At 36.2% G+C, this 15770-nt stretch overlaps 1 protein-coding gene across 2 annotated transcripts in view; it reads right to left on the bottom strand.

Annotated features, from left to right (window-relative positions):
* The window catches only part of CDH7 (cadherin 7), an 83198-nt gene that overhangs the window by 29732 nt on the left and 37696 nt on the right, over positions 1–15770 (bottom strand). For both annotated transcript variants that reach the window (XM_076330046.1, XM_076330048.1), the window contains exons 3-6: positions 15228–15522; positions 7628–7747; positions 5155–5322; positions 3650–3837 (exon numbers count right to left, since the gene is read on the bottom strand). In XM_076330046.1, the coding sequence (XP_076186161.1) occupies positions 3650–3837; positions 5155–5322; positions 7628–7747; positions 15228–15522 (771 nt within the window). The remainder of the gene's footprint in view (positions 1–3649; positions 3838–5154; positions 5323–7627; positions 7748–15227; positions 15523–15770) is intronic.

The following is a 15770-nucleotide window of genomic DNA, read 5'->3' as shown; positions in this document are numbered from 1 at the left end:
GAGAAAGTATTCCTCCCTCGTCTGGTTCCGTATGGTCAAGGGAGCTATTGTAAGAGTACCAGCCTGTTGTCAAAATGTTACCTTGAACTGAGGTTTAGTCTAGTACCTAGTATATACGGACATTAGGCACTAGGCAGCAACAGTACTAACATGTTCAGGACCATGTAATCCCCAGTCCTGCCATGGCTATGAAAACTATGAGCAGAACTGCTACTATTTGAAAAATAGCACTGTTCTCAACCTGTTTAGAGAAAAATCCATCCTGAATAAACCATGCAAGCCAGAGATATCTGGATTTAGCAATGCAGAAGAGAGATAAATGAGGGAAGAATACACTCCATATTTCAATTAATATCACTCTTAGAGTAAAACCTCAACTATTTTTTTCTGCTGACTTTTGATGTTTTGAAGTCTCTGTGTCACAGGGTGCAGAGAAGAAATGTGTTAAAATGTGCATGGAAGAAACCCAAACCAAACCAAAAATTAAACACACCCAAACTTCATTCACCAATTTTGCCACCTTTCAAGTCAATATATGTATTAGTCAAGTCCATTATACACAAGTAATCTTGGGAAATACCTAGACATGTAACATTTTTCTCTTTCTAATATCATGATTCTTGGTATCTCTCTTTTTCAAAAAAGTTCATTTTCCTGAATTTATATATATGAATAATTTATTTGCAATTTTTGCTGATCCCTGGGCATTTTGTTTCACATTCCATCCACTTGGAGCATACAAAAAACTTGCTTTGCTCAATGAATTCTTAAATCTCTCTTCTCTCAATTTTTTATTCTTTATGAAATCTTTTTTTTTTTTTTTTTACTTGATGCTCCTTATGTGTTAAAGAAAAGTCTTAGTTTTTCATGAGGAAGTCAACTTTTCAAATTGTCTCAAAATGGCTATCCTTCTAAAAACAGAATGTAAAATCCTCAGTTTGTGTGTGGAACTCCAAAAATCAAGTGGCAAACTTTCTCCACAACACCCAGCACAAAAATGAACGGAGCAGTGCCTTCAGCTGCTCAGAGATACTGGCGGTGATTTTCATGCCTGGCCTGCTGATTTGTATGTATGATTGCAGCAAAAGTATGCAAAGCTAAGGCACACATTTGCATTTAGAACCAAAGTGTGCCTTTTCAGAAGTCTTTGCCTTGGCATTTTACTGCTTGATGTGTATACAGACGTGTCATCTGAGCATATAAATACACACAAGTTTAAAATGATGGGCACGCGCTTGGAGGCTGAGCTGTTTCTCAATGCCTCAGGTGATTTCAGACACATGAAAAGGAGAGAGCTAATTGCACTCAGAGGTGTTCAGAATGTCACCTGCCAGAAGGTAAATTTTTTAGGCAGATCCCAGGCTACAGACTTAATTTCTTCCCTAATTCCTTACTAACAAGCACACATTATCATGCAAGGATAACCCCTGCCTGACTCCATAGTGATCTGGCAGGTTAGGCTCGGTGGTTGAAGCCCATTTAACCTGCATACACTGTCATTAATGGTCTTCTATGTACATGTCCTCCAGAGAAGAACAAGGCGCAGTTGCCTGTTAGCCACTGTGCTTGAGCTCTTCACTTTGTTTCTTCCCTCCTAGCCAATGTTCTCTGCCGTTTTATCTGCAGGGCTGGCAGGGAGGATCTTTTAGCCTGGGGCAAGGCACCAAGTTCCCTGGAGTCCAAATGAAGAGCTAAGGGCATCCAGAGGTTTGGGAGGTGCCCCTCAGTGTGGGGACTCCCCTTTGGGTATGGCAGGGGAAAGTAAGTCGGTAATAGTAGGTAAATGAGAGAAATGTTCTAACACTGCAGAGAAAAAAGTCTGAATTCTTGTGTCAAAATATAGCAGCATCTAGGTTTAAAAATTATTAGCAAATTGGAGCATTTCATCAGGTCAAAATTTTGTAACCTCTTTAATGTAGTCCAATAGACATTTCATAAAGCACTTCTCAGGATAAATGTTCATTACTGAAAAGTCCAGCTCAACTCCCTGGCTAAAGTGATTATAGAAATAAAAAATGACAGTTCTTTGGCCCACTGTACAACACTGGAATCAGGAGATTCCAGGAACAAACCCTATGACTACAAGAGCATACTAAAAATTAAAATAAACTCATCAGTTCTCAAATTAGATCGCTGAAGCCCCTGACTGATTCAGGGGGGCTCACTGTGGCACTGATAAATGTTCTCCCTCTAGGATAGGCATATTTCTTCCAGATCTTTGCTCAAAAACCTTAAACAAGCAAACTGAAGGAGCTACACTGAATTTGGCTGTTGAACAAAGAGATGACTAACATTTGATCGTTTGTATTTCAAACATGCTAAGCAGAAATTAGCACAGTTTGCAAGAAGCCTAAGATGGATGGTTTTGCCTTCAAAAAAGATGATTCACACTACACATATTAGAGCCTGATCTTTCAAGGGTGCTGAACATCCTCCATTTCCTGTGACATCTATGGATGCTTACCAGCTCTCAGCGGGTGTTCAGGGCATCAGAGAATTAGCCCATTGCTTTGCAACATCATGCAGTATTAACTTCTTTCAAAGGAGAAATGTTACTGAAGTTTTATATTGCTTTAGAAAGGAATTGATGCACCAGAGAAGGAAAAAAAACAAAAAAACAAAAAAACAAAGCACAAAAAAACCCCCCAAAACCCCACAACTGGTAGGTGAAGTTTACAGAGGTTAAAGAGTATATAGGGAAGAAAAATCTGCTATAGAATTATATTAACTACAAATATAGGTCCTTGTTCAGCAACATACTTACACATATTCTAAAATGCCAAGTCAGTCCCACATTTTAGGGGGTATTAAATTGCTTAGCAGAGTTAGGGCCGTAGATTCAGTATTGTCATTGCCAAGCATTCACACATGAAGAGTATGAAATTGTATGAGAAGAGATTCTTCTGTCTAAGGTGTTGGGTTTTTTTTCTTTGTTCTGAAAAATTAAATTTTCTTGTAAAATATTTCAACACACTTTTATTTTGTAAAAGGATACTCTAAAATGTGTTGCAGCAAGGTAAGAATGCTGAGTTTTAATATTTTTATATAAGCATGATTTTCAATTTTAAAATGTTAGTTTTCTAACTGTACATATAGAAAGCTAAGAAGAAAAACTATTTTTTTAAATATTTCAATTTTTTGGAAAAAATATTTTTATAATATATTGTCTTGTAAAACAACTATTCTTACTAATATATAATTTTAACATTAGTAATGTGTGCCTCCTGAATAGAACAACATCAGCCAAAGACAATTAGATACTTTTTTTTTTAATTACATTTGGGATCCATTTTGAATTCGGAGCTTGCATTTTTACTGTAAGATATATTTTCACATTTTCTCTTTAATATAAAGACAAGTGAGACTAAAGCTGAGATTCCCATCCAAACTTGTACGTGCAGGAGCTTTAAAAAAAACCCTCATCAAAACAATACAGCTATTGCCAAAAAAAACCCACAAGAATTTTCAGTGTAAGTCATTAAAAAGCTCCAAATCACACACACACACGCACACACTGAAGTCAAGAGGAAATATGCCAATGGAAACTTTTACAGCAGATAAGGCTCTTAGAAACAAAAGCTCATACTCTCATTACCTCTCCTCATCTTGCACAGATCCAAACAGTATCAGTGAGAAAAATCAGACTTACTTTCTGAATGGTTATGATTCCCTCCTGGGTGTCTTTGTCGACAGAAATTTTGAATACTCCCAAACCATCACCATCCACAATCTTATACTCCATTTCAGCATTAGGTCCCACATCTGCGTCTGCAGCTTTTATTCTGGCCACCACAGAAGCCACTGGCAAAGACTCTGGGACATTATACTGGTATGATCCTGTGAAATTTAAAAATTTAACAAATTCAGAGTCTTCTGGGACTGTAGGCTAAAAAAAATTATAGCCTTCTTAAAAATCTACCTTCCTTTAAATCATGCACTTGAATATTTACTCAGGCTACCAGAATATATTCAGTTTAAAATAGAATTGCCCTTTTTTTGCTAGGTTTTCCTTGTGATGGACTCTGCTTTAAGTACTATGGGCATAATTTCTTCCTACAAGAGATGTGCAAGGCAAAGATGCGAAAACATAGTTCAAAACTTAAGTGCAAATCATGAGGTGAATGCCTGCTACAGAGTTCCAATGCAGAAAATATTTTACTTTGTTTTCCACAAAAGAGGAAAAAACCCAAGTCAAATAATATCAATATAAGCTTTTATTCTTTTATAGCTGTGTATCTTGATTAGGCAGTTTGCAATCTGAATATGAATAGAAATTGATATATATTCATTTCTTTAACAGTAAGTGCACCATCTGTATTCTTGAAAACTCTAGCTTTTTCATTCAAGTAAAAAATTATATATATGCTGTCAAAAGGGTATCTGAGTGCACTCTGTAGCCAATAACACCCTCACCTTCAAAAATAACTTCAGTTATTCTATTATTATTTCAAGCAGTTGGTGGCTTGAAATAACAGGAAATCTATTATGTACAGATCTATTTTTTTATATCGTTGGAGGTGAGACTGGAGTGGACGTGAATATATTCTTCACATTATTTTAATTCTACTTAGCAAGGACTTTTCTTAAAAAAAAAAAAAGCACCCCAGACAGAATACTATCAATAAACTGAGCTCTTCAGGTTTGAGCGTACAACTGTGTATTCCTTTCTTTGGTTAGGATGAGAGCCACCTTGGTCAAAGAAAGTAAATGAAGGGAAGATGACTTTCCAGCTCTTCTGTGATTAACTCCCTAGGAAACACCGTATGCACAAGAGAAAACCTGTTAAAAAGCCAAAGGAATATGAAGGCTTAAGAGTCAAGTTAAAGAGCTATGCATCCTGAAGCCCAACTGGCAAGAGCTAAATATCTATTAAGGTGTATCTTTTTTTGTCTTTTTATTCATAGACAGGAAGTAAAATACATTAATAAATGTACCTGCTGTACATAATTTCAACTGATCTGAAACATATTAGCTAAAGAAAAAAGATTCTTCCAATGTAATCATCATCATCATCATCATTGCTGTCAGTGATTCTCAAAGTACTTAACGTGGAAGCTGAGCACTTTTACTCTTTGTTCAGAAATAGCATGACGTGAAGAAAATAACAGTGTTTAGAAATAATATTACAAGTCATTTTTTTACAAAGTAACTTACGTCGTGGAAAGCGGGGTGGGTTGTCATTAACATCAGTCAGGGTGACAGTTACAGATGTAGTCCCTGATAACCCACCATTCTGCCCAACCATGTCCTTTGCTTGAATAACTAGTAGGTATTGGTCCTTGGCTTCTCTATCCATATTCGGAAGGGCAGTCTTGATAACACCTGCAGTAAGACAAGATATGTCAATGATTGCACAAGCAAATACATTACCGTGAAAGCTGAGTTTGCCGTTAAAAGGTAGCAGCAGATCAATGATCGCAACAAGAGAGGAAAGAATTAATTTAAACACTAATATCACAGGTTTTGACCAGGAGCTGAACTGACATACTACAAGCTTATTTTAAGTAGTCACCAAAATCCACCAATTTTTATTTAATACTAGATTCTGTGGGTCATGCCATCCATGACTGCTTTTTTTCCGAATATTTTCTCCCTGAACTACAGACTTCATAACGACTTGGGTAACACTCCCTTCCCTGGAAGATATCATCTTCTGTGTTTGATTTCCTACTCTTTTAGAGCTAGGAAGAACAGAATATTCTGCACTCATTTTTAAGATTCCAAGGTCAAGACTCATTTCACAATGTCTTGAATAGTCATTCACCACATTAACTCTTACTAATATTGATAACATGCCACACTCTGCATATATATGAAATGATCTTATTTTATGATGTATTTGCTTTAACAATACCCACTTCTAAAGCATTAGTGTAATTAAGAGATTTTTTATTTATTAATGGAAATACTGTAATATCTGAAGTATTTTTTATTATATCCATTTGATTATCTGCATATAATTTGTAATTAATTGATTTGAAATAAAAACCAGAAGAAAGCTTCATGTTTCGTCCTTTCAGTTCTGCTGATACAGATCAGAAAAGAAATATGCCTTCTCAAAACATGATGACTTTATGAATATTTCATGCTCAGTACACAGTACAGCCACTAACTCTGATTTCCAGAGAGGCAGCCGTTTACTCCACCAGCACTTAGTGTCAGCAGCAAAAGAAACATAAACAAACTAAATAAAGGAGAGGCACATTGGGACACATATCTCTTCATCTGATATTTGTTGAATGTTTAGAGTTGTATTTCTTTCTTCCCTTATGAATGCAGGACTTGCCATTAATCATCTCTGGGTTGAAACATTTATTTCACAATCAGACTGTCTGGCACTACTTCATCCATTTTACAAGACATGTTAAAAAACAATTAATATACATTTTCATAACGTTATTGTTTCTACATTGTTTTTTCTGGCCTGCTTGTTTTTCTATCATAGTTAAATTGCCAGGCAACGTTAACCAATCATTTGGAAGCTAATTATCATGCACACAGTACCACATTAAAGTGAAAATGTATGCAAACATTTCAGTCTGAATCCTTAAAAATTTTCATTTACCAGAAACTACCATATTATTGTTCAAGGGCTGTCTGCAGTCATTATAACAATATACATTGTACATACATATACATGGAGAGAAAGAGACAGAGAGAAAACCACTATAAATCATACTCATTGGGGGGAAAAAGAAATTTCTATAGAACTTCTGCTGAGGATGGACCTGTTGCAATATGAAAATAATTATAGTATTTATTTCTGCAAATTTAGATGTTGTTAAATAGAGTGTGACCTTTTGGTCATAGCATTGGGATTCATGTCTGACTCACATCACAGATTGGTTATGATAAATAGGGTAAATAGTTTGTTTCTCTTTGTCTCAACTTGTCCATCTCTGAAATGAAGATTATAACTCTTCTCCATGTTGGTGTAAGTGAAGGCTTAGGCACCAAACTGAACTGAGCAGAGCGAGAACATATTTTCCCGCTCTATGAAATGATACAGTAGAATGGGTAATGTTTATTAAACCGACAGAGGATTAAAGGTTGCATCTTGTTGTGGCTTAAAATATTCACAAAATTTCATGAAAATAATAAAAAAAAGTTCCACCAGTAATTTGTTTTGCAAGTGGCAGCAAAATGTTTTATCAGATAAGGATAGGAAGCACAGTGTTTTCTTCTTCAAACTAATAAAGAAAATATACATTTCCCACAATAAAACTTCAGTTTAAAAAGTAGAATGGAGAGGTGATCATGCCGTAAATATATACTTAAGGAAATATGGCTATGTAATATTTAGATATTTCTAAAACAAACATCTGCAAGAAAACTTGTTCACAGCATCTTGAAATTTTCATTGATCAGAAAGATGGCAACAGGCAGCAGGCCAGGGAGCTAGTAGATTGTCAAGAAGATAAAAATTCCCATTCCAGGAATTTCTGCTTATCACATAGCTCAGACGTGTGGTTTTCATAATCTGTTCTGAAGAATAAGAGATTAAAAGATCAACAAAATCCAAATGTAGTCAATTAACCAAGAGACCACATTAATAAGTGCCTAGCAAGTTTTAATGCACATTTTGTTTTTTTCTCAGCATTAGTGCAGAGAGTTTATGGAAAGTTACCTGTTTTGGGCTCCACAGAAAAGTAAGGTTGCCCTTGCAATATGCTGTAAACCACTCGAGCACTGTTGCCGTAAGTAGGATCATCTGCATCAGTGGCTGTCACTTGAACTACAGAAGTACCTGCAAAATGTTTAAGGAACTATTGTACATAAAAGATCCAAAAATCTGAATTACACTTATTCAACATGTTGTGCCAATATATATCTGGAACAGTGTGATGTGGCTTTTTTACAACTGTTCATCATTTCCATGCTGATTCGGCTTAGAGTATAAGGTCCTCTTTGTAAATCAGTGGTATTGGCTATTACAGAGTTCAGTCTTCCCAAATAGTCTCAGCCTTTGACCCACAGCAATAAAAATCAACTCCTTCGGTAGCTCCCCCTCTCTATCTCTGCCTTTGGTTGATGGAGGGTATGTGAACAATATTTCTTAAATGGTGATGCCAGAGGTATGTTTAAGTATGAAATATAGTAATAGTTTCCCTTTGAAGAGAAGTCTGCATGTTAAAATTGTAATGAGTAGTTAGAGATTCAAATACGCATACATATATCAGTATTATATATTTTGATAATTGTACATATATATATAAAATTAGTTTTAGCCTATATAATTATCTGCCCTTTTATAAAGAGATGGCTGAAGAGTTTCTGTTTCAGCTCAGATCAAAACGGGTGAGAGCTGTCTCTCAATTCCTTTAAAAAGTACTCATTTCCTTCAATGATCTGCAATACTTTAGTATCAGTTGTGGTAATAATCTGCTGCATGAACATTTCTTTAGCAAGAAATGTCTCTATGTTGACAGGAATAAGAAAGCAAAATGTCTAAATGGCTAGCAAGAAGCATATTTTTTGTGAGGATCTCATTCTGCATCCAGCTCCTATTCATTATGTTCTTCACGTCAGTTCCCATTTGCTTTGTTCTGTACAACAGCTTCCACGATGTATGCTGAGACCAGAATAAAATGACACTTGGGAGCCAGGGCCTTGGCCATGGTCACCACCCTTTGATAGCCAGAAAGGATTATTTTTTCTCACTGGCAGATTGTCTGGAACATTGAGACCTTCCATTCAACAGCCCAAGGACCCATTTGGAGGTTAGGTTGCAAATTAATATTGTAGCAATTTGGCAGACGCCCAGGAAAGGTCTTGAAAAGAGGATCAGATTCCTTCAGAAATTGGATTTAGACACAAGACTAGAGAAAAGCATTTGTTAAAGAGAGTGTTCATTTTCCGAATGAACACATTTTTGACATGCGAAAATGAGAGCACAAGTCTAGAAATCACTCTTTAAAAACAAACCGCAATAGCAAGTGTCCAGGATGAACTTAACGTAAATTGTATTCTGGTCAGTTTTATTTGGATTTTTTTTGGAAATGGGTGGGAGAAAGTTCTGAAATTCTTCATGTCTGATATAGTACGTCTCCCATCCATTTTCCTCAGCTTCTCAATTCTCAGTTAAGTAGAGGATCATAGCGTCCTGGGACCAGGCCGAAGGTTTGGAGAGAGAGGATTAAGTGCAGCCCTCCATAAAATGGTACAGATTACAAAGGATGGGATCTGCTTGAATGAATTCTGACCAGAAAAGATCATTCATAAAATAACTTCATTCACTTAAGTTATGGTCTAACTAACCCACATTCCTGATCTCTCTTCCTGAAGTATCCATGACAAAGTATTATGATTGCAATTCTATTTTAAATGCAATTTTTCTCTCGTGTGGACTGTCTAACATTTTTGGACAGGGAAAAGGTTATTCTCAACCTGAAATTTCACATGCAACTATTAAGTAGATGGAAAGTTTAAAAAGAAAATTGGTAGTTAATCCATCAAGTCATTTATCAGTTATGGGACTTAAAATACATCAATTTTCTGTTCACCAGTAACTAAGAGCTTTGATTCAGTATGTCAAACTGATTTTACAGATTAGTCTATAATGTAATTTCATACAGGGACCTATTTTAAACTTGCCAGAGTCTCTCCAGCTTTTGAGTACAAGGGTATCATAATGACTATTTGACATCCTGTGTTCTTTGTGAAAGCCAGGCTTACCACATTTACAAAGTTCCTAAGCCCTGCCAATGAAGCTTACAATGTCTGCAAATATTGGCAAAAGTGCTTATAAACCTCACACACAGTTACGTCTTTGCTCCTTGCTCTTGCCACTTTCAAGGACTCCAGACCAATACAAAAGCAAAGAAATTACAGGCTCTGCAACCTCAGCACAGACCTTTTGGAAATCCTGCAAGCTTAGAAGTGCTTGTTTGCTGTAAAAATCTATTGATGTAGCAAACAAACCCTCTACATTCCGTGAAATGAATAAAGTCAGTATCTGAATCTAATTAGCTTTCTCCTAAAACACGTAGATCCTTTAGAAAAGTTTTTTTTTAGGTAGAAATTCTAACACCAAATCTTTCTGCACTCATCCCATTTGAGTGTAATCAGCAACTAAAACACAATTATACTTTTCTAGTCCCTTTGTGCTAATCAACTTCTCTCAAACCTCATGGGGGAAAGATCTTTTAAAACAACTGCTGTTGTCATTATTGCTTTACCAGTTGCCCACAAAAACTTTGAGCTTCCAGAAGTCCCATGCTGAAAGGGAGATTTCTACACAATATATTTTTTAAACAGAATATGCAAGCTAACATAAGGTATGCTAACTATGTGAAAAGTCCTACGTGTAGGAAATCAGTTCCAAGGAAACATGATGCACAGAAAGATCAGCGTGTGAAGATTTCCGGAGATTTTTCCAAAGGAAGCAGATTTCTCCTGAAGAACAGGAATTCCTTCAGAGGACGATCATTGCAACACAGAGCTGTCCTAATTTTTCTTGCAATGGATTGATGTCAAATTCATATGCTTCTTTTCCTTAAAAAAAATGTAACCAATAAAGCTCTATGGATACTCATGAGTATGAGTATCCATAGTTGGATACGATGCAAATGGTTGCATCGTAGTTCCAGCTACATCATCTTACAAAAGGAGAGTTTGTGTTCCTGCACTGAAATTAAGTCTTCCTTTTATTCTTGAACACTTTGCCCTACCTCATAACACACAGGCAGTCAGCTGTCATACATGCGTCCAAGAGTAGGACTTACAAGTAACATGGGACAGTCAACAAAAGGCACTACACCTTCACTCCATCCAACAGAATGAGTGTCCCAGTAAATCCTGTTTATGGCAGCATTGTTCAGAGCCCTAGACTGCAAGCGTAAATAGGACACTAACCCTACCACAAACTTTCATTAGTGACTTGTTATAACCTGTAGCTTCGCAACTACACCTTTAAATGTTTCTTACAGTTTGTGTGTCTGATATGGGTTGAAAAAATAAGTAGGGGTTATTTACTGAAAAAGTGTCTTTCCCTCTCAGATATGGATTCCTCTACAATTATTTTTCCCTACAATTATGTCTTTGTAACAAAGCTTGAATATCAGTTCATTATAAAGAATTCTACATGTAGCAACTTCATAAACTTTTTCAGCAATTGCAGCAATACTGAGGGAAAATCCACGCTGCTAATCAAAAGGTGTTCCACATATTTCTTTATTGATACTAGCTAATAACACACTGAATTTTGTGTGGCTGGCACAGATTTCTGTTTTTTTCCAGAATGTTTAAGCTATGATTTTTAACCTAACCTTCAATAGATATTGGTAGATATTACAGAATCGCAGTAATCTGAGAACTTGACCTATTTAAGTTCTGATATTAGGGCAAAAGGAAGGGAGGAGGTTTTGCAAAGAGGACCTTGAATTTAGAACATTATTTGTACTTTAATTTACCCAAGTCAAGACTCAGCAACGTTTCCAACACGTTGCAGAGATCAACCTTTTCTGTGATAGGGTCAGATAAAAGTAAACTGGTTGCTGAAGTTTATTTTTAGTTGGAGATCCTTCAGAGGGATCCTTTTTAAATCTCTGAGTTTATTGTTTTACAAACTTCTGCACAGAGCTTTTTAAAAAGCTTGCTAGTAACTTGTGTGGTATTTTACCAGAGTTTTTAAATAAGTTTGTATGAGAAATGCTTGTGTGACTTCCATGTTTAACATTGGTGAAATCATTTAAGGGAAAACTGGTTTCTAAAACTAGATGAACTTAACAAATGCTTAGTTTTGAAACTGCACAAACCCTTATCAATTGAACTGTAACCACAATAACAATTAAAAATAGACCTTTAAAGGCAGTCAGTTATTAAAGACATTGACTGATATCAATTAATGATGTGTAGTATGTGTAATACACAAAACAATTCCATGATGGCATCACATTTCTGCGTGATATCAGCTGCTACTAGAAATATTAAACACCTTTACTATCAAGTTATCCATAATACCTGCTTAATCCTTACAGGCAACAGCCCAGCCTGGTTTTGTTCCATACCACCTGGTATTTCTGTGCTTCTGCCACTGGCCCTCGCCTAGAGCTGATGCAGCAATGCCTCCACAGCCTTTTCCCTCCAGGGGTGTGAAGGGGGAGAGGCAGCACCTGGGGGCAGGTTCTACCCTCTTCACCTCCTCCCTCTCCTCCCACAGCCTAGTTAGGTTGCCTTCACTTGGTGACAAAGCCCAAGACTGGTCCCAGCCCAGCAGCAAGGTCAGATAAAGTGAAGCAGAGGGGTCTTGTGACTGGAAAGAGACACTCTCCCTTTATTCAGGCTCTCAAAACCCACTAACCCACTTGTACCAAAGATTTAAGCATGATATAAAGCTCTTTTTTTTGCCTTTTTTTTTCTTTGATATAAAAATCAAATGTTTCTATCCGTCTCAATCAGAAATAACAAACGTGGCAAGAAAGATATTTGTTGTGCTGGGTAACAAGCAAAGCTGTTGATATGTCTGGAGAGTAGACAAGATTAAACAAAACCAAACCTATGTTGGGTATTGGAATTTTTATCCCTAGTTCCCTTGTCTATAAGCCAAACAGATCAGTATCTCGCATCAGCTATTTTTGTGGTCAACATCACAGGAACACTCTTTTAACACTCCTTCAACTATAATTTGCAATCTTTTTGTTTGAAATACAACACTGCTAGATTTTTTAAGTGAGACATATGTTAAAAAAAAAGCCCTATGATTTTCAGATAAGCCATATCTTTGAGGTTTTTGCTATGAATAGATTTACAAGCCACCAAGATATTTACCCTATCCAGAATAATCAATATAATTGGGCCTGACCCAAATATAATTTGAACCTGATCCAAAGTAATTTCAAGTAACAGAAAAGATTGACTTCAATTAGCCTTAGATAATGTCCTAAAATATTTGTCAAATAAAATACAGAATTATTATACTTGCATAACCACTCTTTAGGTTAAAGGTTATAGTTCTCCTAGCTTTATAGTTAATTTGGGTTTATAATCCTGCGATCTCTTTCATTTTGTTTAATATCCAATTAAAAATCCTTGTCATGGATATAATTTTTAACAAAATAGGAGAGAGATACTTTGTTTCTCCTTAATATTTCATGAATGCTTCAGGTGATTAATTAAAAATTGTGTTATACGAATAAACTATGAATCGACGTGACTATGTAAGACAAGTGCCACACAGGCATTTCATGGTAATCCTTAATTCAGTAACAATGCAGGACCCAGTAGCTGTGTGATACAAACCATGAAGATGTTTAAAATGTACAGTTTCAGGAAGCTCATGAAGATGAAACCACCCTTAGTCGACACTAATCCCAGAGAGTGCACAAGTCTCAGTTAATAATTTTGCACGATATTCCACCTAAGTTGAATATATATTTGGTGCTGCAGTCCGTATGGGAGAGAATTTCTTTCAGTCATTTATGTGGCAAAGATTCAACAAAATATGCAAAAGCAGCTCATTTTGAAAAATAGTTCTTATGTTCTCCACTTCACACTGTGTGCTCCCCGCAGATTGATTCCCAATATATTTTTGGAACAAATGGAGCATGGGTGAGGGGTACAGGCATGGATTTGTGTGTGTAGGTAAACCTCATATATCTGTAGTAGTTGTCCATATGCCAGTATGCCAGTACAGGACAAGACAGAGGTAACTCATGCAAAAAGGAAATGTGGAGATATTGTTCTTCAGGGCACAAGACAAAGGTGCAAAAATCTAACCATTGCTGCATGGTACAGCTCACTCAAATAATCTAATTCTAAAATAAAACAGCAATTTTAAAAAAAAAGCTATATTTTTTACAGAACATATTTTTGAAGTGCTGAATATTTAGGTTTTACAATCTTAGACTATCTTATTATCTCTGTTTTGCCACAGTGCAGCAGTAAAAAGTTCTCAGCAATGTATCATGACTTCATCTCCTCCCTGATACTCTTCAAAAGCTGTGGTGTCCATCTTTCTTTCCAAGGCTACTATTGCCCGTTCAGCCATCCACATAGTGCTCGACTGACAATGAACAAGTGCCAAGTATCAAATGAGAAATAGTGTTTATGCTCACTGCTTAGTAAAATAAATACATAGAAAACTCATTAGCAATATATAACTTATTTCCTATTGGCTCCTAAGCTGAGTTTCAAATATAAAAGCAATGTTGACTAATGATTGCTGCAGGGCACTTAGGCAGGGAAGATTCTTTTTCTCTCTCTAGCTCTAATTTAGAGGCATTGTTTAACATCCAAAACCACAGGAGATGGTATTGAGGAAACTATAGCAAATTCTATACGGGCAGTCTTACTGTAAGAGTATCAAATTTTGATAAGGTTTAAAAACAGTCAAGCAAAGAAAATCCTAATTTCAATCACCATATAACTCTCTTAACCTGTAGTGAGACTTGCCATACATGTATTTCCACTGAAGTAGATTAATCTTCTGCTTTTTTTAGCTTCATGCTTGCATTTATAATTTCAGGTTAAAGTAAAATTTACCAAAATGTCTCTGGGCCAAACTTCTATCTGGTCCAAATCAGTCAGCTTTCAAAGGAACAGTGGCACCTGACAACAGGAGCACTTGGTCTCTTCAAAATGAAGAGATAGTGGATTTGGTGTTGAAATTCTTCCCTAATTCAAACTCAGGAAAAATTAGCATTTCTTCTTTTCCAACAGAGGGTCTGAAGCCTCTAAAAGCCATTCTTCTCTGATTCCACAGGAATTTTGAAACTATCTCAAGTTATAGCCCAGTCACTGCTACTTATATGTATTTCCCAGAGAGCTGGATTTCAGTATTAGAAAAGATATACAGTAAAAGGTTACTGATACATGCAACACAACGAAAAAACTATGCTATGCACTAGCAGGAATTTGAAGAGTTTGTTAAGAACGGACTTTATCTGAACAAAATGATACATTATCACCTCTGAGAACCATAGCATAGGTGTGAAACTTATTATTGTTAATAAGAATTATAAAACAAAGCCTCTGGGCACTGCAATGAGAAATGCACCATAAAATGCTTATCTGAATCCCTACATAGCTATTTGAGTTTCACAACGTTTTTGAAAGGGTAAATACTTAATCTAGCATGTTATTTCCAGTTAAGTCTTGAAATATCTAACTGTTGCAGGTGCCTCATAAATAATTAAGTAGCTTAGTGCAATACAGTAAAAAATAATGAAATTTTTAAAAAGGCAATAGGAACAAATTTCCCACAACACCAATAGTGTATTTTCACTTACCCACAGGAGACATCTCGGGAACTCCAGCAGTGTAAGGACCATCCAGAAATTTTGGTTCATTGTCATTGATGTCCTGAATCTTAATGACGAACTCAGATTCTGGTTCCACGGGTTTATTAGTCAGCCTATCTAGTGCTTGTGCTCGGAGCGTGTAGTAGGCCTGCTCTTCTCGATCCAGCCTCTTTGTAGCATGAATATCCCCCGTGTTCTCATCAATAATGAAAATGGAACTTGCCCCTTCGCCTGACAAGATGTATTTGATGGAACCATCTCCTTTATCAACATCAGAGTGAAGCTGGTGAAAAATTGATGAGAGATGAGATTAACTTACAAGAGAGTCAGTGGCATGAAGACATGTAAAAATCATTCTTATGTCGAGCAATAGTACATGGAATTTTATTGTTCTTGGAAAGATAAGCTGAATGTTTATTGTACACAGCATGTGAGGGACCATTAGAATCTGTCAGCTTGCTCTTTTGAGCAGGATAATTTCATTCTTTCCTGCAAACAATCTCATTTTCAAATGCATTTGATATTGTCTTA

Source organism: Aptenodytes patagonicus, chromosome 2 (genome assembly GCF_965638725.1).
Source record: "Aptenodytes patagonicus chromosome 2, bAptPat1.pri.cur, whole genome shotgun sequence".
Lineage (NCBI taxonomy): Eukaryota > Metazoa > Chordata > Aves > Sphenisciformes > Spheniscidae > Aptenodytes > Aptenodytes patagonicus.
Note: the sequence above shows the minus strand (reverse complement) of the source record. Positions and strands in the feature narration are given on the sequence as shown.